Source organism: Anomaloglossus baeobatrachus, chromosome 2, assembly GCF_048569485.1.
Source record: "Anomaloglossus baeobatrachus isolate aAnoBae1 chromosome 2, aAnoBae1.hap1, whole genome shotgun sequence".
Classification (NCBI taxonomy): domain Eukaryota; kingdom Metazoa; phylum Chordata; class Amphibia; order Anura; family Aromobatidae; genus Anomaloglossus; species Anomaloglossus baeobatrachus.
In genome coordinates this window covers 570,662,493-570,690,394 of record NC_134354.1, presented here as the reverse complement: position 1 = coordinate 570,690,394, position 27,902 = coordinate 570,662,493, and the positions used below count along the sequence as shown (strand labels likewise).

At 43.9% G+C, this 27,902-nt stretch overlaps 1 protein-coding gene across 2 annotated transcripts in view; it reads right to left on the bottom strand.

The window, feature by feature from the left end:
• Positions 1 to 27,902, bottom strand: part of ABCC4 (ATP binding cassette subfamily C member 4 (PEL blood group)) — a 410,039-nt gene that overhangs the window by 242,042 nt on the left and 140,095 nt on the right. For both annotated transcript variants that reach the window (XM_075336755.1, XM_075336756.1), the window contains one exon: positions 27,171 to 27,278. In XM_075336755.1, coding sequence (XP_075192870.1) covers positions 27,171 to 27,278 — 108 coding nt within the window. The remainder of the gene's footprint in view (positions 1 to 27,170; positions 27,279 to 27,902) is intronic.

Below are 27,902 nucleotides of genomic sequence, written 5' to 3'. Positions count from 1 at the left end.
TCAAAGACGCTGCCCATAGGCCGCATGCGGGTGGCCCCTGATTCTTTTTGCGGCACGCAGGCCAGTGGCACCCTTGATGATCGCTGCAGGTGCTGAGGGCCACGCAATCAGCACTTTATATCAAATGACGGATTTTCGGGCATTCTGCAGATGCAAGCTCTCTATACGGCTACTGTAATGATCAGTCAATCAGAGGCCAGCAGCTGAACATTGGCGTAAGCTGTATAGAGAACTCACCCCTGCGCAGCACCTGGGAATCTGTCATCTGATATAAAGCGCTGTCAGCGGCAATCCCCTGTACTGGCAGCGTTCATCAAGGAGGATGCGGCCGCAAGAAGCAAACAGAACACAGAGGGAACGAAGGACAGGTGAGGAGAATTTGTCTTTGTTTTATTGAAGAATGGCACAATATGGGACAAATCTACAAGATGGAGCATTGCTACAAGAAAAGGATCAGGAAAGGAGACATTGCTACAGGATGAGGCACAATACTAAAAGATGGGCTCATTACAAGATGGGCACAAAAATGTGGCACATTACTAAAGGATGGGCACAATTATATACAATACTCGGGCGGCACGGTGGCTCAGTGGTTAGCACTGCAGTCTTGCAGCGCTGGGGTCCTGGGTTCAAATCCCATCAAGGACACCATCTGCACGGAGTTTGTATGTTCTCCCCGTGTTTGCGTGGGTTTCCTCCGGGTTCTCCGGTTTCCTCCCACACTCCATACAGACATACAGATAGGGACTCTAGATTGTGAGCCCCAATGGGGACAGTGTTGCCAATGTATGTAAAGTGCTATGGAATTAATAGCGCTATATAAATAAATAAAATTATTATTACTCATTCAGCGTATCATTTGCAGGCTCTACATCTTCTCCTCTTCCTCTCACTGTTGGGGTCCCTCAAGGTTCAGTCCTTGGGCCTCTTCTTTTTTCCCTCTACACTGCCCCAATTGGACAGACCATCAGCAGTTTTGGCTTTCAGTACCATCTTTATGCTGATGACACACAACTATACACCTCATCCCCTGAGCTCACCCCCGCTGTACTACAGAACACCAGTGACTGTCTGGCTGCAGTTTCCAACATCATGTCTGCTCTCTATCTGAAACTTAACCTTCCTAAAACTGAACTTCTTCCATTCCCTCCGTCTTCTAAACTTCCTAAACCTGACATCTCCCTCTCTGTATGTGGCACCACAATAACTCCTAGGCAGCAGGCTCGCTGTCTGGGTGTTATACTTGACACCGATCTCTCATTCCCCTCCTATCTACAATCTCTTGCCCGCTCTTGTCACCTGTGCCTCAAAAACATCTCTAGAACCGGCCCTTTCTCACTCTGGAAACTACAAAACCCCTCACAGTGGCCCTGATCCACTCCCGGCTTGACTACTGTAACTCTCTATTAACTGGTCTCCCCTTAACTAGACTCTCTCCTTTACAGTCCATCCTTAATGCAGCAGCCAGGGTCACCTATCTGGCTAACCGTTACTCGCATGCTTCTGCTCTGTGCCAGTCATTGCACTAGCAGCTCATACATTATAGAATATAATTAAATTTTCTTGTTTGACACCCACAAAGCCCTTCACAGTGCAGCACCCCCTACATCTCCTCCCTCATCTCTGTCTAACACCCTACCCGTTCTCTATGCTTCGCAAACAACTTTCGACTAAGATCCACACAAATCCAAACCTCCCACTCCCGGCTCGAAGACTCCCAAGCTGCACCAATCCTCTGGAATGCTCTAGCCTAAGAAACTAGGATGATCCACAACTTGCATAGCTTCAGACGCTCCTTTTTAGGGTGGCCTATCAACTTCCTTAATCAAAATCCATCCATATTTAGCACCTACACTATTTCTCAGAACAAAATTCTCCATCAATCTCCACCGCACACAAAAGCATTCCAAAAATTTGTCGGTGACTGATTCATGCAGCCTTTGTCTATCCCCCATTTCTTTGAGGTGGCTGGACCGTTGTAAATAAGCCTCAGTACCTTGTGTCACCCCCACCTCACCCCATTGTAGATTGTAAGCTCTTACGAGCAGGGTTGTCTGTATTTTTGCTTTAAATTATTCTATTTCTTATAACTGTTACTAATCACTGTTTGTATATGAACCTTTGAATTGTAAAGTGCTGCGGAATATGTTGGTGCTATAGAAATAAAGATTATTATTTTAAGTCTCTCCCTGTTCCAGTTAATCGAAAGACATGATTGCCGCAAACATTTTTGTGGTGCGTCTAACATATCTGTTTGTACAAAAATAAACATTTTTAACTAGATTCATGTAGACTCATTCATGTAGAATAGGTATTTGTTTGTGCACATATCAGTTTTGATTTTTTGCAGGATGTAAAATTCGGTCCACTACAGCTCACGGAGCCTGTGCAGAGTCACCATCTGGAACATTATACAGGAAAGTACATACTAGGTAAATGTTAGGAGAGAGAACCTGTGTGGGCAGCAATCTTTCCATCTTGAGACTGTATAGGAGTCCTTGCTTGGTACTTTGTAGGTGACTACGCACATAGGGTGGTAGTGTGTGAGCTGTAGGACAGATACAGGTCTACGTCCAAGAAACATTGTCTGGAGACACATAGGGATAGATGGCAGGAATTCAGGACCACTATCATGGCTGCAGGCAATGGAGGATAAATAAGGAAAATTAAGGTCACAAGTGTTCTTTGGGGAAGCATAACAGGGACTAAAAAATTATTTTTTCCTTTTAGCCAGACAGTCAGTTTTACTCCTCACCTACTGCAAAGCACTTTCATCAATATAATGGTAACTTATAGAGCAGTAGGTTACTAGCCTCCTCCAATGCAAAACCGGCTTTCTCATGTTAAAATGAGGAAATATGATGAATGATCTGGTCACATGCTCCTCCACCAACAACCATTTTTTGAACAGAAGTGGTGGTCTGTATGTGAGGAAAGCTGTACTAAGAGAAAATAGCTAACCCCTTTAAGTTCCAATAAAAATGTCCTATACTGACAGGGTGAAGGCCATATGAAAGGGGGCAGGAAGGGTTCATAGCACTGTAAGGGTGGTTTCACACATCCGGCTTTTCGCCGGTTTGCCGGATCCGGCGCTCTCCCGTACAGACAATACAGTACAGTGACAGCGCTGTAACTTCCGGGCCACATGCGCCGGTCACATGACAGCATGTGACCGGCGCTTGTTGCGCTGTCACTGTACTTTAGTCACTGTATGGGAGAGCGCCGGATCCGGCAAACCGGCGAAAAGCCGGATGTGTGAAACCACCCTAAGTAAATGCATATTTTAGTTTGATGGATTTGTTTTAATTATATCACTTAAAATCAAAGAAAAACAGAAAAAGGTATTCTGAAACACAACAATGTAAGTAATTAGGGGTAGCCAGTTCCTACATGCCTATATTGTACTTAGACTTTAAAGAGAATCTGTCAGCACGATTTTATAGTGTGAAGTACAGCATGGAAATAATAGCGCTGTTATATTAATTCAATTTAGACATTTGGTGAAGAAATCCACTTTGTTCTTCTTTGATCACCATTTGTATTTTTCTGCTAATTAGATTTCGGTGCACAGTGGTCGGACTGTGCACTGGGCCTTTTCCTCCCTGTCTGTGATTCCCTGGCCTGTCCGTGAAAAATCTGCCTCCTGTGTTTGAAGTTTCAGCAGTGACCTGTCATTCAGAGACCGGAGGCAAGCAGACAGGTTCTCTTTAAAGTAGCAGTAAATTTTGCTACATTCAATCATTGCAATTATTACAGACACTGCTATCCTAGTGACATTACACCATTCATGGAACCGCTACTAAGAATTCCCAAGTGACAAGTTATGTCCCTTGTCAATTATCTACAAAGCATCCTATGACTATTTCCTAAAGCACAGAAATGATCATATGTTGTCTGTAAAGATGACACCTATGCACCTTCCTTACTTACTCTAATGATATATTTTCCCCCTCAGGCTATGTTCACATGACAGCATTTTCAGTGTGTGTGCTGTCCATGAAAAAAACAGGGTGTACTCAGATCAATGTAATTAAACAGCGCTGTTCAGATGACTGGGGTTTTTTTACCCACATGGACGGAATATCCACATGAAAAAAATGCAGCATGCAGTAGTCTCTGAGACTCACCTATTCAAGTCTATGAGTGCAGAAAAAAAAAATCGGATCCCATATGTAAAATAGGACAATCTCTTTAAACGCTCGAATGAACTTCGCCTAAGGCCCGTTTCACACGTCAGTGAAAAACAGATGTTTTTCACTGGCGTGTAAAACACGCACATGTCCCTCCATGTGCCGTGAATCACGCCACACGTGGGTTGTCTAAGTGCAATCCAGGCTCCGTTCTCCGTGGCTCGTGATTGCACTTAGAGATTAACTCACCTGTGCCCGCTCCCGCTCTCCATGGTGCTGATCGCTCCCGCGGTGCAGCATACGGCCGGCGCTGACCCCCGCAGCAGCTGCTTCTGGGTCGGCTGTGTCGTGCATTATGAATATGCGCAACAGTAATGAGCCGGCTCAGAAGCAGCAGGCAGAACAGGCTGTAGAGAGTGCAGCTGAAGCCGGGTGAATTAAAATGTTTTTTATTTTAGCAGCACGTTTTTTTCTGGCACGTGTTTCACGGACCACACCACTGCGTGGTCCGTGGGACATCAGTGATGCCAGAAAAAAATGGACATGTCTCCGTGCGGCAATCACGGACACGCGGGTACGCCGCACAGAGACACGGTCAGTGAAAAATCACTGACGTGTGAGCAGACCCATTAATTATAATGGGTCTGCGTATGTCAGTGATTCTGGTACGTTTAAAAAAAAGCACAAACGTACCAGAATCACTGACGTGTGAAAGGGGCCTTAGAGGTACAAGAGTTCTCAGTGATAAAAGGATAGGTGATAACTTCTAGATCGATAGATTGGAGGCTCCTGCACTGATAGACAGAACAGACTATTTTTTTCTCCCATTATATCAAATTCTACTCCATTGATCATTGATTCCCTACAGGACTGCCAGAAAAAGCAATTTGTAATGCTCAGCAGTCCCACTGAGGGCGAATAAAGAAAAAATAACCAGACTACGGTACTTTAATGTCTACTGGGTTGAGATACTGTATATATATGTATATATATATATATATATATATATATATATATACACACACACTTTTTTTTTTTTATTTAATCTCATGCACAGTTTCAGAGATATGAGTTATTATATGGTCTTTACAAGGGGGCATAGTTCACACTCATATCTGTCTTTACAGTGGTTTACATTATCACCCTTACAGCCACACCATAAAAATAAGTGCTAAATGAAAAGGCTTGAATATACAGATGAATATAATAGATTTGTTAAAAAAAAAAAAAAAAAAAAAAAAAATAGAATACCCAGGGGATCAGCGGGAATAAAGCAAGAGCAAACAGCGGACACGTTTTCTCTAGTGACCGGCTCGAGACTGTCAGTAGGATTAACCATCCTCAGCTGCCTATATGGGCATGTACTCTAAATCATAGGAAGCTGAATAAAGTGATACCTTGATATCTGGAAGCAAATGTCTTATTCCAGAGAAATGCACATGTTTCTTAAATGTACAGTATGTCACAGAAGTGAGTACACCCGTTGCATATTTGTAAATATTGTATTATATCTTTTCATGGGACAACATTGAAGATATGACACTTTGATACAATGTAAATAATCAGTGTACAGCTTGTGTAAAGCTACAGTATCTGCACACGATGAGTACTGCATTTGGTTGCAGAAATTTCTGCACCAAATCTGCATCTCTTGGCAGGAAAAATGCGGTCTTTTTTGCATGCATTTTTCTTGCATTTGGGGTGGAAAAACGCTGCAAAAACACTGAAATAATTGACATGCTGGTTTATTTTGTGCTGCAAATCTGTAAGGGAAGAAAGCAACGTGCACAAAACTTCAGAATTCTCACTGACTTTTCTGGCATAAGGATTTGCATGCAGTTTGACAAAACTGCACTAAAAAATGCATAAAAAAACGCAATAAAAACACACTGTGTACACATAAACTAACCTTGTACATCTGGTGTGATCTCTAAATAACTCAACACACAGCCATAAATGTCAAAACTGCTGGCAACAAAAGTAAGTACACCCATAAGAGAAAATGCCCAAATTGTTCCCAGCCATTCTCAATCCCCAGTGACTCATGTGAGTCATTAGTGTTACAAGGTCTCAGGTGTTAATGGAAATTCAACATGGCTCCTCATGGCAAAGAATTCTCTGAGGATCTGAAAAAAAGAATTGTTGTTCTACAGAAAGATGGCCTAGGCTATAAGAAGATTGCCAACACCCTGAAACTGAGCTGCAGCAGGGAGGCCAAGACCATACAGCGGCTTAACAAAACAGGTTCTCATGGTCGATCAAAGAAGTTGAGTGCAAGTGCTCAGTGTCAGATCCATGTTTTCAAAATAAACATACGAGTGGTGCCAGCATTGCTGCAGAGGCTAAAGAGGGAGGGGGCTGCTTTCAGTGTCCAGACTCTACGCTGCGCATCACATCACATTGGTCTGCATGGCTGACGTCCCAAAAGGAAGCCTCTTCTAAACATGATGCACAAAAACGCCTACAAACAATACGCTGAAGACAAGCTGCCTAATTACACTGGATCCATGTCCTGTGGTCTGATGAGACTAAGGTAAACTTATTTGGCTCAGATGGTGTCAAGCGTAAGTGTTGGCCACCAGGTGAGGAGTACAAAGACAAGGTTGTCCTGCCTCAAGCATGGTGGTGGGAGTGTCGAGGTTCGAATGCTGTTGGCTGTGGGGCGCTACAGGTCATTGGGAGAACCATGAATGCCAACATGTACTGTGACATACTGAAGCAGAGCAAGATATCCTCTCTTCGGAAACTGGGCCACAGGGCAGTATTCAAATATGATAACGACCCCAAACACCCCACCAATATGACCACTGCCTTGTTAAAAATCTCAGGGTAAAAGTGCTGGACTGGCCAAGCATGTCTCTAGATGCAAACCCTATTGAGCACCTATGCGGCATCCTCAAATGGGAGGTGGAGGAGCTCAAGGTCTCTAACAGACACCAGATCTGTGATGTCTTCAAGGAGGAGGGAAGAGGATTCCAGCGGCTCCTGTGAAGCTCTAATGAACTCTGTGCCCAAGAGAGTTAAGGTAATGCTTAAAAATAATGGTGGCCACACAAAATATTAACACTTTGGGCACAATTTGGCCATTTTCACTTAGGGGTGAACTCCCTTTTCTTGCCAGCAATTTGATATTAATGGCTGTGTGTTGTTATTTAGAGGGCACACCAAATTTACACTGTTATACAAGCTGTACACTGACTACTTTACATTGTATCCAAGTGTTATATCTTCAGTGTTGTCCCATGAAAAGATATAATAAAATATTTCCAAAAATGGGGTGGGTGTACTCACTTTTGTGACATACTCTAAATGAGCTTTTGCAGGATATGGGCAGGACATAGATCTACTGAGAATGTGCCTCCAGAGATTAACATAAATCAAAGGGGGTGTTACCAGAAAGACATGCAACTAACACAGAACAGGAGAACTGAACTTTGTCAAACGCATTTTGCTGCAGCTGTCACAGCTCTGCTGTACTGCGACAATATTGTAACAGTGGCTGCCTGTGAGATAGACGCTGACGCTAAGATTACTCAGCAGATGTGTCTGTTAGGGTACCCTCACACTAGTGTAAAAAAAACATTCACATTTTTATCCAGAAAAGTCGGACTATTTTTTTCTCACTTGATATCTGTGTTCTGTCCATATGCAATGCGTTTTCTCAGCAGCTATTATTCACTTACAATCACTTACAGGACCATTTACAGTGTTTTGTGGTACAGAACAGTAATATAGCTGTAAAATATGGATGCCACTAGGATGATACATGTGGCATACAATTTTATTCTCGCACCATAGACTTTAATAGGCGAGTCTCGTCCGATTTACATGTCCACTTGCAGCATTTGGTGATTTTTTCGTCAGGCCAGATACAGCTGAGAAGAAAAATGTAAATCTACACTGCCTCCCCGCATAAAATTGGTCAAAAGTGCAATCCATTATTTCTCGCATTGCACTTGTCTGAGTTACACGCTCATGTAAGTGATCTCTTATAATCACACACAGCTCTGCAGTGAGATCAGCAGGGCAGCGAGCGGCCATCACATATCCCACTGGTGACGACCCCTTCTGTTTACAATAAACTCTTAAAGGGTTATTCCCATCTCCAACATCCTATCCCAATATGTAGTAGGTGTAATAATAATATCAGCAAATACCTTAGAAATATAGTATAGTTCTCCTGATTCTCTATGTTGCTTACCTCATGTGCAAGGCATTGCTGGACGTTAGGTATCCATGGTTACGACCATGCATATAATCACAGTTATTTGCTAGTGGTCATAACCATGGATACCTAAGGTCCTGCAATGCCCTGCACATGAGTTAAGCGACGTAGTGAATCGGGAGAACTATACTACCATGTGTAACTGGAGGTATTTGCTGATATTGTTATTTTTACGCCTACTACATATTAGGATAGGACCTTGGAGATAGGAATACCCCTTTAAGGCAGAAGATTCTGATGCAGATCAGTGCCTGGCCCATAGCCTGGAACAGCTCATTTACATATAAGAAAAATGTGGATTTTCTGGAATAAGACATTGGATCGCAGATATCAAGGTGTCATTTTATTCAGCTTCCTATGAGCTACGTGCTCATATAGACGGCTTGGGAGCGCTGATCATACTGACAGATTCCCTTCAATTGTAGCACTTTACTAAAAATCGGAAGCAAACCTGAAAATGATCTACCTCTTCAGGACACTGGAATATAGTAACCTCCATTATAAAGATTAACAAGGTCTTTGTTTTGAAAATCTTGGCTCAAAACATAATTATACTGTTACACAAGAGAGCTATAAACCAGCAAGATGCAGGAAAATATTAACCTCTTATGGACCCACTTTACTTTTACCTTCAGGAAACTATAAAATGTTAGCATATTTTCTCCCTTGTATGCCAAAGGCCATATTCCGTTTCTGTCAGGGTAGCAGCATGCGTTATTTGATGGAGTATATTAATAACTACTGGCTGTCACCAGTTTTTATGTGTGCACAAACACCACCACATTTTTACAGCTCCTGTTATGCATTACACAAACTTGCCTATGGTCTCCAGCCTCCCTGATTCCTTTGCACCCCAAAAAATGTCTTTTGAATTGCTCCCACGCTGTATGTAAATCGGATGGTCCGGTCAGATGTACGTCATTGCTGCAACGTCTGTGCCTCTCCTTACTCTTAATGGCCGTCCTCTGCGTTTGATTAATGTGGATGAGGCATGCAGCGTCATCCATATAGCCCAACTAAATCCTATGCCTGCGAGTAGTATCACCACTCGCGCAGGCGCACTTTCTGCCTTATTGGTTTTGGTACACGAGTCGGAATGACGCGTCTCGGCGCACGTGCACTTTCTTCAGAGACAAAAAATGGTGACAGGTTCTCTTAAAGGCTATGTTCACATGTAATTTTTTTGCATCTTTTTCTGAAAATTAAAAATTGCTTTTTATAGTACGGCAAAAATTCTGAGATTTCAGAAATTTCATGCACAATCTAGATTTTTTTTTCCCCTGACTGAGTTACAGATTTGCAGCGTTTTATTGTTTTGTTTGTTTTTTGTTTTGTTTTTTTTTTTTAAATCTGCAGCATGTCAATTCTTTTTGGGTTTTTCACCCATAGAAAGCAATGAGATAGTGAACAAATGGTACAAAAATGCAACATAAGCTAACAGGGGAAGCAGGGAGTATTAGAACGGAAATAACTAGAGTTGAGCGAGTATCTAACTATTCGTACTCACTATACTCAGAACGAATACTGTCTACTACTTGCGTATTCATTCCGAATAGCATGTGCAATGCAAGTTAATGGGGAAAAACTCGCAATGTAACGAGTAACCCAAATTCTGTACTATTCGCTACTCGCATGAAAAGTACGGCGTTCAGGTTACTCGTTACTTTGCGAGTTTTCCACATTGACTTGCATTGCACACACTATTCAGAATGAATACGCGAGTATTAGACAGTACTCGTTATGAGTATAGAGAGTATGAATAGTTAGGTACTCGCTCAACTCTAAACTAGTACAATCTGTCAGTGAAATACAAGGAAGTGTCTGGTGTCAGTGTGGCCATTACTGGGGAGAAGTATAATAGAGGTCTGCTAATATACAGTACGTGTACAATGGATTCCAATATATGCAAATGTAAAACAATTGTGAGAAAATGTAAAGGCCAATTTATCCCAAAGACTTCTGCTAATATATCCAGTCTACTGCTAATTTATGCCAAGGACTAAAGCTGATAGATCCAAAAGACTGCAAAGATATTATAAAGACTACCAACATATCACAAAAACTACCGCTAATATATCATAAAGACTACCGCTAATATATCATAAAGACTACCGCTAATATATCATAAAGACTACCGCTAATATATCATAAAGACTACCGCTAATATATCACAAAGACTACCACTAATATATCTTAGACTACCGCTAATATAACCCAAAGACTACCGCTAATATATCATAAAGACTACCGCTAATATATCATAAAGACTACCGCTAATATATCATAAAGACTACCGCTAATATATCATAAAGACTACCGCTAATATATCTCAAAGACTACCACTAATATATCATAAAGACTACCACTAATATATCATAAAGACTACCGCTAATATATCACAAAGACTACCACTAATATATCTTAGACTACCGCTAATATATCATAAAGACTACCGCTAATATATCATAAAGACTATCACTAATATATCATAAAGACTACCGCTAATATATCATAAAGACTACCGCTAATATATAACAAAGACTACCACTAATATATCTTAGACTACCACTAATATATCATAAAGACTACCGCTAATATATCATAAAGACTACCGCTAATATATCATAAAGACTACCGCTAATATATCATAAAGACTACCGCTAATATATCATAAAGACTACCGCTAATATATCTCAAAGACTACCGCTAATATATCTCAAAGACTACCGCTAATATATCATAAAGACTACCGCTAATATATCATAAAGACTACCGCTAATATATCATAAAGACTACCGCTAATATATCACAAAGACTACCACTAATATATCTTAGACTACCGCTAATATAACCCAAAGACTACCGCTAATATATCATAAAGACTACCGCTAATATATCATAAAGACTACCGCTAATATATCATAAAGACTACCGCTAATATATCATAAAGACTACCGCTAATATATCTCAAAGACTACCACTAATATATCATAAAGACTACCACTAATATATCTTAGACTACCGCTAATATATCATAAAGACTACCGCTAATATATCATAAAGACTACCGCTAATATATCATAAAGACTACCGCTAATATATCATAAAGACTACCGCTAATATATTCCAAAGACTACCGCTAATATATCATAAAGACGACTACTACTAATATATCACTGTCTGTAGCAAGTCAGCACAGTGGAAATAAAGTGGTCCAAAGTCACAGCACTATCGTCCTAAGACATCCTAGCTTTCAAATGGAGATCTCTTTTTAATGCAGAGGATAACATTTTGAGGGGGTATCAATTTTTACCTCCAGCACATACAGTTCTGGAACATATAATTCATTGTGAAGAGCAAATGTGAGCCTGTCTAGTGACAGACCCCTATTAAAGGGTAACCAGTCTTATAAATTAATAGAACTTACAAAAATAATGAACTTTGCATCATTTCGTAGTGGAGGAATTTCTTTCTCATTCTGGAATGATTTTTCATTTTCAAAATTCTCAATTTATGGGTAACAGATGCCTTTTCTAATTACTACGGTTGTTGTTGTTCATAAAGTACTATGGAACAGTTACTGCAGCCTGTGACTCCCTCAAGCCCCTTCCTTTTCCTTTCCTCTCTACATAGAATTGAAAAAGCACAAACTACCGTATTTTTCGGACCATAAGACGCACTTTTTCCCCCCCAAATGTTGGGGAAAGTTGGGGGTGCGTCTTATGGTCTGACTATAGGGCTGTGGCCGGGAATCAGGGTGCTGCGGTGGAGCGGGTCATCGGGGGCACGAGCAGGCAGCAGCAGCGCCTGCCGTGACCACGTGGGCCCGCTCATTACATATGCATGCCCATCCCCCGCCCATTTCTCAGCGCAGAAGCCGGCGCTGCCAGGTGGGCAGGATGACAAGCGGGGACGCGCGCATAGCAAAGAGCCGGCCCACATGATCACCCATGGCAATTACAGCCTGGAGTGATCATATGCGGCTGTATTCACTGCCCCCCGCGCGTCATCATCAGTGCGGGGTGCAGTGAATCAGTACACTCACCCGTCCCAGTGTGTGGAGCCGTTCCCCTGCAGCACGCGATGTCTTCCTGTCTGTGCCGGTCAGCTCCACATACACAGGTCAGCGTGCCAGAGAGGAAGATATGATCGGTGCTGGAGGGAGTGAGGAAAAGGTGAGTATAAACGTTTATTTTTTTTATCTGTGCTATAGGATACAGGCCATATACCAGGATGGTATATGAGCACGATGGGGGCATATAGCAGGATGGGAGTATATGAGCAGGATGGATGGGTGGTATATGAACAGGATGGGGGTATATGAACAGGATGGGGGTATATGAACAGGATGGGGGTATATGAACAGGATGGATGGGGGGTATATGAACAGGATTAGATGGGGTTATATGAACAGGATGGGGGTATATGAACAGGATGGAGGTATATGAACAGGATGGGGTATATGAACAGGATGGGGGTATATGAACAGGATGGGGGTATATGAACAGGATGGGGGTATATGAACAGAATGGGGGTATATGAACAGGATGGGGGTATATGAACAGGATGAGAGAATATGAGCAGGATGCTGGTATATGAGCAGCATGGGGGTTTATAGCAGGATCATATACAAGGCAGGAGGATCATTACCAGGATGGGGTACCTTAGTAGAGAATTTGGGGCCTTAACCCCATAACAGTGTCAGCAGCAGATCCTTGCCCCATAACAGTGTGTCATGACCACATTTATTTTGCTTAAAGTTTTATTTTTCTATTTTCCTCCTCTAAAACCAGGGTGCGTCTTATAGTCCGAAAAATACGGTATCATCTTCTGTGAGTAATGGAAAATGTGTCTTCACTGAACACAGATTTTACCCATGAACTGAGGGTTAAAGATCAGTAGAGGAGGAGAAAGAAGCACATTTGTGTTATAAAATATATTAAAAAAAGTTACTTATTTTCCTCTGTACTATTCATTTATAAAAATACAATTAAGACAACTTTTATTCATTAATCGCTTCCCCTGCAGCCAATTTTAGTTTTTCTGCTTTTTTTCCTCCCCTTCTTCTAAAGGGTGCTTTACACGAGACGACGGATCGTGCAATGCATCGTCGGGGTCACGGTTTTCGTGACACACATCCGGCATCATACACGTCGTCGTCTCGTGTGAAAACTCTGAGCGACGCAGTATCGCTCACAAATCGTGAGTCGTGTACTCGCCGCTCAGTTTCATAATATCGTTTATTTTTACTTGTGCCAGTTGTTCATCGGTCCCGTGGCAGCACACATCACTCCGTGTGACACCACGGGAGCAATGAACTCTGCTTACCTGCGTCCCACGCCTCCCGCCGGCTATGCGGAAGGAAGGAGGTGGGCGCTCATCTCCGCCCCTCCGCTTCTATTGGCCGGTGGCTGTGTGACGTCGCTGTGACGCCGAACGTCCCTCCCCATTCAAGAAGTGGACGTTCGCCGCCCACAACGAGGTCGCTCAGCAGCTAAGTACGTGTGACGGGGGTTTCACGACTTTGTGCGACACGGGCAGCAATTTGCCCGTGATGCACAAACGACGGGGGCGGGTGCGATCGATCGTGAAATCGCACGATCGGTCGTCCCGTGTAAAGCAGGCTTAAGAGCCATAACTTTTTTCACCTACATAGCTTTTTGCTTGCAGGATGACTTGTAGTTGACACCATTCATTTTACCATTCAATGTACTGAAAGACAGGAAAAAAAATTCCAAGTATGGTGACTTGACAGTCTACTCTGCACACACACTACTGAACAGGCAGCCAATCAATGTGCTGGTGTCACACTACAATCGTGGCAAGAGCATTCAGACCAAAAGGAGTCTGACTCACAACGAAAAAAACACCAAACAACACCACAAACAAGGGGGGGGACACCAAGGAACACAATAACAACAATAGGCCTTGGTACTAATGAGATGGTAGATGGATACCTCCTGTCCTCACCTGTATCTGTCCCTACTGTCCCAGCCAGTCCCTATAGAGTCTCCGCAACTGTCGCCAAGCAGCACCCTGAGACGCTGGTTAACCCTATAGATGCCCTGAATGGTGAGAGGCAGGTGAGGTTCTCTAAACCCACCGCTGCACTAATAAGACAAGAGGGTACGAGAGAAAAACACGGTATAAACAGCAACACAAAAGGATAAAGTCCAGCTTCTAGAAAACTCCTTCACAGGTCCTTCTACCAAGGGGCCAGAGAACAAATACATTTGTATCTTTAGCAATGATTGCTGGGTAATACTTCTATTTAAACCTGAAGGGGCATGGCTACAAAGTAGTTGCAGCTGAAAACCCTCAGGAACTGCTGGAAACAAAACTGACATAACTCATGAAGTACTGATAGAAATGAAACAATGTTTAACTATAGAGTCCCAGATGGAAATGAGGGATACCAACCCTAAATCCGTCACTAGTCTCCAAAAATAGAGACAACAGTGACAGTAACCCTCCTTTAATGAGAGGCCTCAGAACTCACAAGACTGGAAATATCATTCACTTCAAACATAAACAGACCTCTCCGGTTGCCAGTTGGAGACACAACACATTTCCGAAACAAGGACCTGTGGACTACATCCTGGGTGTTAAGTGCTGGGGGTAGCTCCAGCTGTCCCGCTATAGGGTTAAGAATTTCAGTTACTCTATAGCAGTGATGGCGAACCTATGGCACGCGTGCCACCAGGGGCACGTAGAGCCCATTCTGCTGGCACACGTGCTGTGTCCTCATCCTACCGCTTTGAACTGCTGGTGCGGTGGCGCCGGCAGTTCAAAGCTGTGTTGGAGCAGAGGAGACATTTCTCCTCGCTCTGACATTCCTCCTCTCCCAGGCCGCAGGTCTGTTGCCTAGGAGACGGAGGAGCATCAGTGAGAGGCGCCGGCGTAATGACGTCTTCTGGCCGCGTGGGAACTGAGGACCCAGCGGCACGCAGCAGTGGAGCAGGTGCTGGAAGGTGAGTTGTATGTTGTTTTTTTTGTTTTTTTATAACTTGTGTGCGGCTGTGCCAAGGTAGGGATGAGGGGGCCAGTGCCAGCATGGGGGGGGGAACATACATGCCAGCATGGGGGGGAGATCACACATGCCAGCATGGGAGGGGGCAGACCACACATGCCAGCATGGGGGAGAACACACATGCCAGCATGGGGGGTAGAACATACATGCCAGCATGGGGGGGGGACATACATGCCAGCATGGGGGGGAACATACATGCCAGCATGGGGGGGAGAAAACATACATGCCAGCATGGGGTGGAAACATACATGGCAGCATGGGGGGGGAACATGCATGCCAGCATGGGGGGAAACATGCATGCCAGCATGGGGGGGAAACATGCATGCCAAGATGGAGGAAGCATACATGCCAACATGGGTAAACAAACATGACAGGATGGGGAACAATGCATGGCAGGATGGGGAAAATATACATGCCAGGATGGGGAAAAAATACATGCCAAGAAGGAGGAAACATGCATGGCAGGATGAGGAAAACATACATGCTAAGATGGAGGAAACATGCATGCCAGAATGGGGAAAACATACATACCAGGATGGAGGAAACATGCATGCCAGGATGGGGAAAACATACATACCAGGAAGGGGAAAACATACATGCCAGGAAGGAGGAAACTTGCATGCCAGGATGGAGGAAACATGCCACGATAGGGAACATTTACCAGGAAGGGGAACATTTACCAGGATGAAGAACATGTTAATATGGGTAATATTTTCCAGGATGGGGAACATTTACCAGGAATGGGAACATGCCAGGAAGGTGGATATTTACCAGGATGGGGGTACATGCTAGGAAGGGAGACATTTACCTGGATGGGGGTACATTTACTTGGATGGGGGTACATTAACCAGGATTGGGAACATTTACCAGGATGGATGACATTTACCAGGAATGGGGTACATGCCGGGATGGGTGAATATTTACAAGGATGGGCAATATGTCAGGATGGGGTACATTTACCAGCATGGGGGAACATGCCAGAATGGGGTACATTTGCCAGGATGTAGGACATTTACCAGGATGGGGTCATGATGGGGACAAATATACCAGAATGTAGGAAATATATATCAGGATGGGGGACATGTTTACCAAGAAGTGGCCCAGGAAGGGGGACATAACTACACAATGAAAGGGGAGAAAGCAAATCATAGGTCTTTATGGGATTTCAAGATGTTCAGACTTTGAAATGTAGATGTGGATTACAGGGTTAAATCTGATTGCATTCAATGCAAAAATCTCTGTCTAATATGCTGCAATTTTTTCCAGGAAGATCAATCAATCCAACTGCTGTGTCTGGAAAGGGCTGGAAAGGGCTCAGCTTCAATGTGTGGTAAGCATGCATGAGCGTGATGCCCCATGCTGAAGAGAAAACTGCAAATGTAAGATTAAAATCAATTATTTACATAATAAGATTAGTTGGAACTTTGGAAAAAAAATTGGGTTTAGGGCTACAGCTTGGGCACTCGGCCTGTAAAAGGTTTGCCATGACTGCTCTATATGGACCAATAAACCTCGAGCCTAGAGCCCCAGACGCACAGTTCCACCTGTTGCTTTTAGGGCACACCCACACAGTCATTTTTACACCTGATTGTTTATTTTCATGCGTGCAACTCGTAGCAGAGGAAAAATTCTTGACTAAACCGACAAAAGAGGAATCCCAAACAAGGGGGGAACACCGGGGATACAATAACAACGGTGGGCCCTGGTGCTAGTGAGAGAGTAGATGAAACACCTCCTATCCTCACCTGTAGCTGTCCCTACTCTCCTAGCCAGTCCCTATACAGTCTCTGCAACTGTTGCCGAGCAGCACCCTGAGACCCTGGGAAACCCTATAGTTGCACTGACTAGTGAAGAGGTAGGTGAGGTTCTCTAAACCCCCTGGTGCACTAATAAGACAAGATGGTAGGGGAGAGAAAAAAGGGATAAACAGCAACACAAAAGGATAAAGTCCAGCTTCTGGAAAACTCATTTACAGGTCCAGCCACCAAGGGGCCAGAGAACAAATGGATTTGTATCTTCAGTAATTAATGACTGATAACACCTCTATTTAAACCTGAAGGGGCATGGCTACAAAGCAGCTGAAAACACTCAGCTAGGAACTGATAGAAATAAAACTGACATAACTCATGAAGTACTGAAAGAAATGAAACCATGTTTAATTATAGCATCCCATATGGAAATGAGGGATACAAACCCTAAACCCGCCGGTAGTCTCCAAAAATAGAGAGACGACCGTGTCAGCTTGGGAGTGATTACAGCACGGTCAATAAGAGAGCAGTGAGTGAAACAACTCCATGCTCCTCCCCAATGACTTTAAGCCAACAGCTGCTTGGAGACTATAGCGGGCTTACACGCTGCGACATCGCTAGCATCATCTAGCGATGTCGAGCGCAATAGCACCCGCCCCCATCATACGTGCGATATTGTGTGATCGCTGCTGTAGCGAACATTACCACTACGGCAGCGTCACATGCACATACCTGGTCAGCGACATCGCTCTGGCCGCCGATCCACCTCCTTTCTAAGGGGGCGGGTCGTGCGGCGTCACAGCGATGTCACACGGCAGCCGTCCAATAGCAGAGGAGGGGCGGAGATGAGCGGCCGTAACATGCCGCCCACTTCCTTCCTTCCTCATTGCCGGTGGACGGAGGTAAGGAGATGTTCGTCGCTCCTGCGGTGTCGCACACAGCGATGTGTGATGCCGCAGGAACGAGGAACAACATCGCTAATAAACAGACAACGATATTTGGTTTTAGGACGACCTCTCCAAAACCAACGATTTTTGCCTGTTTTGCGATCGTTTAAGATCGCTTGTAAGTGTCACACGCTGCGATGTCGCTAAGGACGCCGGATGTGCGTCACTAACGACGTGACCCCGACGATAAATCATTAGCGATATCGCAGCGTGTAAAGCCTCCTTTAGGCGGGCTTTGCACGCTACGACATCGCAGGTGTGATGTCGGTGGGGTCAAATTGAAAGTGACACACATCCGGCATCGCATGCGACATCGTAGTGTGTAAAGCCTAGATGATACAATTAACGAGCGCAAAATCGTCGTAATCGTATCATCGGTGCAGCGTCGGCGTAATCCATAATTACGCTGACGCGACGGTCCGATGTTGTTCCTCGTTCCTGAGGCAGCACACATCGCTGTGTGTGAAGTCGCAGGAGCGAGGAACATCTCCTACCGGCTTCACCGCGGCTTCCGTAGGATATGCGGAAGGAAGGAGGTGGGCAGGATGTTTACATCCGGCTCATCTCCGCCCCTCCGCCGCTATTGGCCGCCTGCCGTGTGATGTCGCTATGACGCCGCACGACCCGCCCCCTTAGGAAAGAGGCGGGTCGCCGGCCAGAGCGACGGTCACAGGGCAGGTGAGTGCATGTGAAGCTGGCGTAGCGATCATGTTCGCTACGCCAGCTATCACACGATATCGTACCTGCGACGGGGGCGGCGACTATCGCGTGCGACATCGCAGCATCGGCTTGCGATGTCGCAATGTGCAAAGCCGCCCTTAGACTTAATTTTCTCCCTGCAGCCACTGTTCCATTAAGCCTGCCGGACATTTAAATACTATCTACATGCAGATTACCTTCACCTGTACATACAATAGGTAACAAAGAATCCACTATCAAGATTTCTTGATGGTTTAGCGTATCTTCCATGACTCTCTTGTCAATGACCTTTGCCATGACAGGAGAATGCTCATTAAATGCTTCAATAGACTCTAGCAGGGTTTGAGTCTATTGCTGCTAATGTCCATGTGCCTGACAGAAAGAAGGAGTCTAATAGTTAAGGGGGCTTTACACGCTACGATATCGTTAATGTATTATCGTCGGGGTCACGTCGTTAGTGACGCACATCTGGCGTCAATAACGGTAGCGCAGCGTGTAACACTTACCAGCGACCTTAAAAGTCCTCCAAAGTGGTGAATATCGTTCACCATGGAGAGGTCGTCGTAAAACCAAAAATTGTTAATGGTTGTTTATAGATGTTGTTCCTCGTTCCTGCGGCAGCACACATCGCTGTGCGTGACACCGCAGGAGCGAGGAACCTCACCTTACCTGCGTCCCGCCCGCAATGAGGAAGGAAGGAGGTGGGCGGGATGTTCGTCCCGCTCATCTCCGCCCCTCCGCTTTGATTGGCCGGCCGCTTAGTGATGTCGCGGTGATGTCGCGGTGACGCTGAATGCACCTCCCCCTTGAGGGAGGGATTATTCGGCAGTCACAGCGACGACGACGACCAGGTTAGGCTAGGGCCCCACTTTGCGTTCACCTACTTGCAGTTCTAAACGCACGTTTTGGGCTTAATTGATTTGACCAAAGTTGCCTTTTTCTGAAATTTAGCGCTGAAAACGTATGCGTTACCGCGTTTTAGATGCGTTTTCAGCGCTTTTTACATGCTTTTTCACCTGCGTTTTGATAGATGCGTTTTGAACATCATGACACTGCTAAATAAAGTTTAAATAGTCAAACTCCATGAAAAATTGGAAAAAATTAAAAAATCTATATTTTTGTGAAAAATAATGAAAATAGATTAATTTAATGAAATTATAGCGGTAATATGATATTTAATGGAAAAATAGCAATAATTTATTAAAATTCTAATTTTTAATTGTTAGACTGTGTGTGTGTAAAGGGACATATAAAATAATTATTTTGAAGTCCAAAACGCATGTTTTCTGCACTGGAAAAGCAGGTAAAACGCAGGAATTTGCTGGAATCTTGGTTTTTGCCATTTCTCATTGACTTCAATGTTAGCAAAACACACCCAAAATGTCAAAAACAATTGACATGTTGCTTCTTTGAACGCATGTTTTTTGCCACAAAATACGTTTTAAAACGCAAAGTGGGGTCTAGAAATCCCCATTTTCCATAGACTTTGCTGGGAAATCAAAATGCATGCCTTTTGGCATGAAAAAGGTGCTTCTCAAAACAGACCTAAAAAGCACCAAAACCGCAGGTGGAAACGCAAAGTGGGGCCCTAGCCTAACTGCGTGTGATGCTGCTGTAGCGATAACGGTGGCCTGGGTGTGCCTAATATTTAATCCTATTACCTAAGCAACCTAGTAAAACAAACTCAGTTTACACTATTAGTGAACCTTGATAACAGTTGGATGTCTCTTGAAAAATTCACCACCTGGAATAAAAATAAAAAAGACTTAAGGGGGCTTTACACGCTACGACATCGCTAATGCGAACTCGTTGGGGTCACGGAATTGGTGACGCACATCCGGCCGCATTAGCAATGCCGTTGTATGTGACACCTATGAGCAATTTTGCATCGTTGCAAAAACGTGCAAAATCGCTCATCAGTGACATTGGGGTCCATTCTCAAAAATCGTTACTGCAGCAGTAACGAAGTTGTTCCTCGTTTCTGCGGCAGCACACATCGCTCCGTGTGACACCGCAGGAACAAGGAAGCTCTCCTTACCTGCCTCCCGGCCGCTATGCGGAAGGAAGGAGGTGGGCGGGATGTTCGTCCCGCTCATCTCCGCCCCTCCGCTTCTATTGGGCGGCGGTTCAGTGACGCAGCTGTGACGTCGCTGTGACGCTGAACGAACCGCCCCCTTAGAAAGGAGGCGGTTCGCCGGTTACAGCGACGTCGCCGGGCAGGTAAGTATGTGTGACATGTCTCGGCGATGTTGTGCGGCACGGGCAGCGATTTGCCCGTGTCGCACAACAGATGGGGGCGGGTACCCACGCTAGCGATATCGGTACCGATATCGCAGCGTGTAAAGCGGCTTTTACTCTTAGCTTATCTGCTTAGAACAAATAAAAAATTGCCAAAAAACCCAACTAATAATGCAGAGATAAAAGCTTGGAGAACTCTGCTAAACTGTTTATTAGCACAAAAGGTCTCGATGACAAGTTTAAAAAAACATCTCGATAGATACTTTGGAACTGATGATACCAAGAATTAAATTATTAAATTTGAAAAGATGTGGTATACTTTTACTTGACGATATTGTAAGTAATAAAGATATTATTCCTTTTGACATATTACTTATAAGGCTATGTGCGCACTGGGAAATGGAATTTTCTTGAGAAAATTCCGCATGCTCTCAAAGATTACCGCACCCGCGGTAAAAAAACGCAGCAAACCGCACCTGAAAACCGCATGCGGTTTGCTGCGGCTTTACCGCGGTATTGTTCGCGGTATTGCCGCGGTTTTGCCGCATGCGGGTTGGTACATGTGCTTATTGCATTCAATGAAATAAAGCACATTGAAAAAAAAGAAAAAAAAAAATCATTTCCTTCTTAGATAGTAGATAGATAGATAAAGAGACAGAAGAATAGATAGAGGGATAGATAGATAGATAGATAGATAGATAGAGGGATAGATAGATAGATACATAGATAGATAGATAGATAGAGGGATAGATAGATAGATACATTACCGGCCGTGGGAAATGACCGGTAATTACCTCTGCTGTCTGCTGCGAGGCTGCATTCATTCAGCACTGTGTGTCAGTCGCGGCTGGATGCAAGGCTCGCAGGACGTCGGAGCTGTGGATTACGCAGGAGCTTTGTTTCGGGAGGGGTTAATAAAAGGGTGAGGTTTGTTTGTGTTTTATTTAAAATAAAGGATTTTTCTGTGTGTTTTATTCACTTTACTTACGGGTTGATCATGTAAGCTGTCACAGACGCTGCCATGATCAAGCCTGGAGTTAACGGCGGTGATCCACCACCATTAACCCCTTGTATTACCTTGCCTGCCACTGCTACACGGCGACAGGAAGAGTCGGGAACACTCCGGTACTGCCGCATAATGCATGTGACAGTGCCGGGGCAGCTGCGGCTGATATTCTCGGCTGCCGGAGGGGGAGTGAGGCGGGGGACATTAACCCTGCCCTTCTCCCTCCCCAGCCTGAGACTACCGGGCCGCCGCTGTGTGCTTACCTCGGCTGGACGGTGAATATGCAGCGGAGCCCACGTGTTTTGTTTTCTATATTTCCGTTTGCTTTCTATGTGTGTTCTATGTGTCTGTGATCTGTGTGTTTGTTTACTCTCTGCACGGCTTCCTCTTCCTGTAATGACATCACTTCCCTGCAAAACCGCAAGCAAGCGATGTACATTACCGGAGGTAAACCGCGAAATACCGCAGGGAATAACGCAGCAAAACGCAGTGAACCGCACAGAATTTGCTGCCTGCGTTATTCCCTGCGGGATTTCACGATTACATTGAAGTCAATGGAGTGAAATCCCGCAGCGACGTGCGGAAAAGAATTGACATGCAATTGTTTTTGCTGCGGAAATCCCGCAGCAAAACATGCAGCTGTCAAAATCCGCCTAGTGCGCACAGGATTTTTTTTTCCCATAGGTTTTGCTGGTGATTCACTGCAGAGATGTTATGAACATTTTCTGCAGCGAAACATGCAGCAAAACCGCAAAAAATCCGCGGCAAAATCCGGTAAGTGCGCACATAGCCTAAAATACATCTACCAATATCAGAGAAATATAAATGGACTCGTATATGGGAGTTTCTGCAAGAAACACATCTTCTATCAAAAAAATTACCCACCTTCATCATAGACTTACTAAACAACCCATTAAACATAGGTTTATGGAATACCAGTAACATATATTAAATTTTTAATGATGACTATACATTTAAGAAATTGAAATATATGGAATTTTGGGAAAAACAATTGAATACGATATTTCAATCTAACAAATGGAAATCTGCATTAACCTATTAATACTCGTTGTCTACCTGTATATCCATACAAGAATCTTATTATAAGATTCTGGTTGAGTGGTATTATACCCCACAAAAACTACATAGATTCTCTTCTCATAATTCTGATTTATGTTGGAGAGAATGTGGAGAGAGAGGTACTACCAGTCATAGTTTTTGGAGTTGTCCAAAACTGAAGGAATTGTGGAGAGATACAGAAATGCTCCTCCATAATGTAACCTCATCTGAAATTAGTCTCTCTGCGGAATTAGTTCTGCTATCAATTGGGATAGATGAACTTAACTTAAATTATAGCCATATTACCTGTCATATCATACAAGTGATTAAAAATCTCCTCGCTGCCAACTGGAGAAATACTAATATTCCATCTATACATGAAGTAATAGAAAGAATTTCCTCTCACAATCTTTACGAATTTAAGTTTGCTTTGAAAGATATATTATATGATAAGTACTCGGTGAGATGGAATCTTTGGTCAAAGAAGTTCAATCCCAATCTTATTATATTAAATCCTTGAGTTAGTGGAGCTACTAACTGTAAAAATGATTTAATTATATTCTCCGTCTTTTTTTATTCTAATAGTTACGTTTAGCAATTTATGTGTTAAGAGATTCAGTTTAAATTTTCAGCCAAAACTCTACTATAACTCTAGTTTACCTTTTTTCTTTAATCATGTAGCCTTTCCCTCTCCCCCCTCTTTTTTTTTGTTTTCCTCCTTTCCCGTGCTCCACTTTTTTTATTTCAAAAATTGAATGTTAATTTAACTTTAGATTATAATTTGACTAATTGTTGTTACATTTTACTGTGTGAACAATTTGTTTTGTTTGAAGCAAATTTTAAAATAAAAAATATGTAAACACGATATCGCATGCACGACGGGGGCGGGTGCTTTTGCGTACGATATCGCTAGCAATTGCTAGAAATATCGTAGCGTGTAAAGCCCGTTTTATTCTTGTGGACTGTGTGGTGAAAATTATGACATTTTTTCTTTTTATATAGTTATTTAAAAATTAAAATAATGACAAAATACTTAATGTGAAGAGGCAATGCATAACAAACGTAACATATAGAAAATAAAGAAAATGCTTATACCCACTCCACTACTCACTTCTCTGGCCCCTTTGCTCTTCACCATCACCTGTCCAGTCCTCATCACATCTTCTAATCACCGCTATGAGCTCTAAATCAGTTTGCTGGCCCTAATGAAGACTTGGACAGTTTTGAGCACAAAGTCACGACATGTGCCATAAAGAGCAGAGGGCCTGAATAGGTCAGTGCTGAGGTGAATATGAGTATTTCTTTTTTATTTTTAAACCTATTAATACCGTTTAGAGAAATGGTCAACCTGCTGCCATTTTGCTGAATCTATGTAATACCGTGTTTACCCGATAGTAAGACACCCCCGATAGTAAGACGTAGTGGGGGTTTTGGGGGGTCGGCTAATGGTAAGACGTACCCCAAAAGTAAGACATAGTGGGACTGTACATTGGAAAAATTTATTTATTTGTTTTTTTTTTTTTCTTTACAGTACAGTTACAGCGGCCGAGCGCTCAGCTGAGCACCCTGACATGCCGGCGGCCGAGCGCTCAGCTGAGCGCCCTGACATGCCGGCGGCCGAGCGCTCAGCTGAGCGCCCTGACATGCCGGCAGCCGATCGCTCAGCTGAGTGCCCTGACATGCCGGCGGCCGAGCGCTCAGCTGAGTGCCCTGACATGCCGGCGGCCGAGTGCTCAGCTGAGTGCCCTGACATGCCGCCTGCCCGCCATACGGCCCCCAGCAGCCCGCCTGCCCCTGAGCCGTGTCCTTCCGCACACCCCTGCGCACAGACTGTAGAATTAGATGGACGGTCGTCAGGAGCTCGGACACGTGACCGGTGACGGCCCGCTGATCACCCGTGGTTCTACACTATATGCCCGACCTCCGCTCACCCGGTAAGGTGCACAGAGTCATTGCGCTCTGACACACGGTCGCATTTCTCACGCGCGGGACGAGGCTGAGGCTCAGGATCTGTTGCAGTAGCCCGGTCTCGCCACCCGGCCTTCCTCCGCCGCCACTGTCCATACTTCCTCCATCCACCGGGTCACAGGCCGCAGCGCCTCCCCGGGATTTCCTATCTCAACATGCTGGGCCCTCTCATCCCTTCACGCCTGTACTGGAATCACAGACAACCTGGAAGCTCTTAGCCAATCAGCGACAGGACAGGGTGTCTGTATAAAAATTCACCAGCTATTCAATGGGCTGAGCGCCCTGACATGCCGGCGGCCGAGCGCTCAGCTGAGAGCTGTCACATGCCGGCGGTGGGGCGCTCAGCTGAACGCTCGGCCACCGAGAAATGTTACAGTAATGTTGTCCGTGGTCCATCAGGACCGTGGACAACATACAAAAACACGCATCCTCAGTGCCCTCATGTGCAGCCGCTGGTGGTTACGTTTCCTTAACTTGCGGTACACTTACGGCGCAATCGCGGCAAGTCCCCATACGGTACATTGCATGGAGACTTGCTGCGATTGCTGTGGGATTTTTTCCAATATAAGACATACCCCGAAAGTAAGACATAGTGTGTCTTTTGGGGGTAAAAAGAATGTAAGACACTGTCTTACTTTCGGGGAAACACGGTAGCGAATTACAAAAAAAGACAACATTTTGGCGAGTACATACTTTTGTATAGATTGAATAATTTTTTTTATTTCTACTTGATACCTTTTAATGGCTAACTGAAAGGATGATAACAAATAGCAAGCTTTTAAGACTCTCTCTTATCTAGCCTAACTTGATTTGTGTTTATGTTTCAGCCTATTTTTATGAAATAAATTAATAAAGTGTTCTTATTCTCCCTCAAGGCAGGGAATGATTCGTTAATCAGTGAAGTATTTGGAACATAAATTATAGGTCCCATGAACGGCACAGACAGACCAGGAACAAAGCAGACACATTATTGCATGCTTGTTATTCAGAAGCTACCTCATCTGGAATATGGAGTTCAGTGCTGGGCACCAATTTATACAAATTACCCACCTCCCACCCCCCGAGTTAAAAGAAAACAAAAAATGAGCAACGAGACTGATAAGGGGTATGGAGTATCTTATTTATGTGGAAATAATGAAATAATTAAATTTATTAAGCCGGGAGAGGAGACAAATAAGGGAAGAAATTATTAACTTGTACAAATACATAAATGGACCATACAAAGCATATGGTCAGTGACTCTTAAATCCACTCAAAAAACAAGATGGCGTTCCCTCCTTCTGCTGGGAAAAAGAATCTCTAGAGAAGACCAGGCTTTTTGGGTCACAGTGGAAACTATTGATGCTTTCAAAAAGGACTTTGATACTTTTTTTTTTTTAGAAGAAATTAACATCATTTTTATATAAGTGTGTAAAGTTCTTGTTCAGATTGTTGATCCAGCCAGTCAACACTTTGGGGTACTTTGCACACTACGACATCGCAAGCCGATCGCAGCAATGCCGAGCGTGATAGTCCCCGCCCCCGTCGCACATGCGATATCTTGTCATAGCTGCCGTAGCAAACATTATCACTACGGCAGCTTCACATGCACTTACCTGCCCTGCGACGGCAGGCGGCCAATAGAAGCAGAGATGCGGAGATGAACATCCCGCCCATCTCCTTCCTTCCTCATTGCAGCCTGGACGCAGGTAAGGAGATGTTCCTCGCTCCTGCGGCTTCATACATAGCGATGTGTCCTGCCGCAGGAACGAGGAACAACATCGTACCTGTTGCTGCAGCGACATTATGGAAATGCCCGACACTACACCGATCATACAATTTCGAAACTTTGGCGCTCGTTAATCATAGTAAAAATGATTCACATACTCGGATGTCGACAACGACGCCGGATGTGCGTCACTTTCGATTTGACCCCACCGACATCGCAGCTGCGATGTCAGTGTGCAAAGTACCCCTTTGAATCTCTCCGAAAGACTGGTTCATGCATTATGGATGTACATATATCCCTTCCAAACATCTTTTCCATCCCTAGGTTGAAAATTATGGACACGTGACTTTCTTCAGCCACACTAAATACATAAATAAGTAACCTTCGATTTTGCATCAATAGAATTTCTTACCGTGTCCCAATAACAAGTCAGATCTTGAATTTGGACCAGTAGATCCTGCTCATTTTCTTCTGGTTGATCTACTGCTGGTTTTGAAATCTCATCAAGTAATAAAAAGTTCTGAAATAAATATATAAGGATTTATTGACAAATTGGGCATATTCATTTAGATTTTTCTTTTTTTTCTATGGTTACTTTATATGAAGATTGAGTGTTATCTACAAACTGTAACAAATCTTCAATTTCATTCTCAGCTGCTTTTTTCCCACTCCGTGTTGCAGTTTATACTGTACTGTGTGGCAGATTATACTATTGTGTTACTATTATGCATAAAGGAATGTACTGGCAGAAAATAAATAATAGGGCTACAAGGTCATCATAGATACGTTATTGTGCCTTTAGCTGATGCTAAACAACAATGATTAGACTGGTTGATGGGGAAACAAAAGATGGCTATATTGTATACAGCTATGTCTGTATGTGACCTGAGAGTACAGTGCTCAGCAGAGTGCTATGGCCCATTATTCTAGGTGACAAGGCAGCGCTCTGTTAAGTGCAATGGAGTGCTACTCAATATGACAGTGCTGTGTTCTGTAAAATGCTATGGCTTCTTAATCTGGATGAAGAGGCGGTGCTTTGTAAAGTCATTCTATATGAGAGTAAGGTGGTCTATGCTATGTTCTATTCTACATGACAAGACAGTGCTTTGAAGAATGCAATGGCCTATTTTCTACATGATGGTAT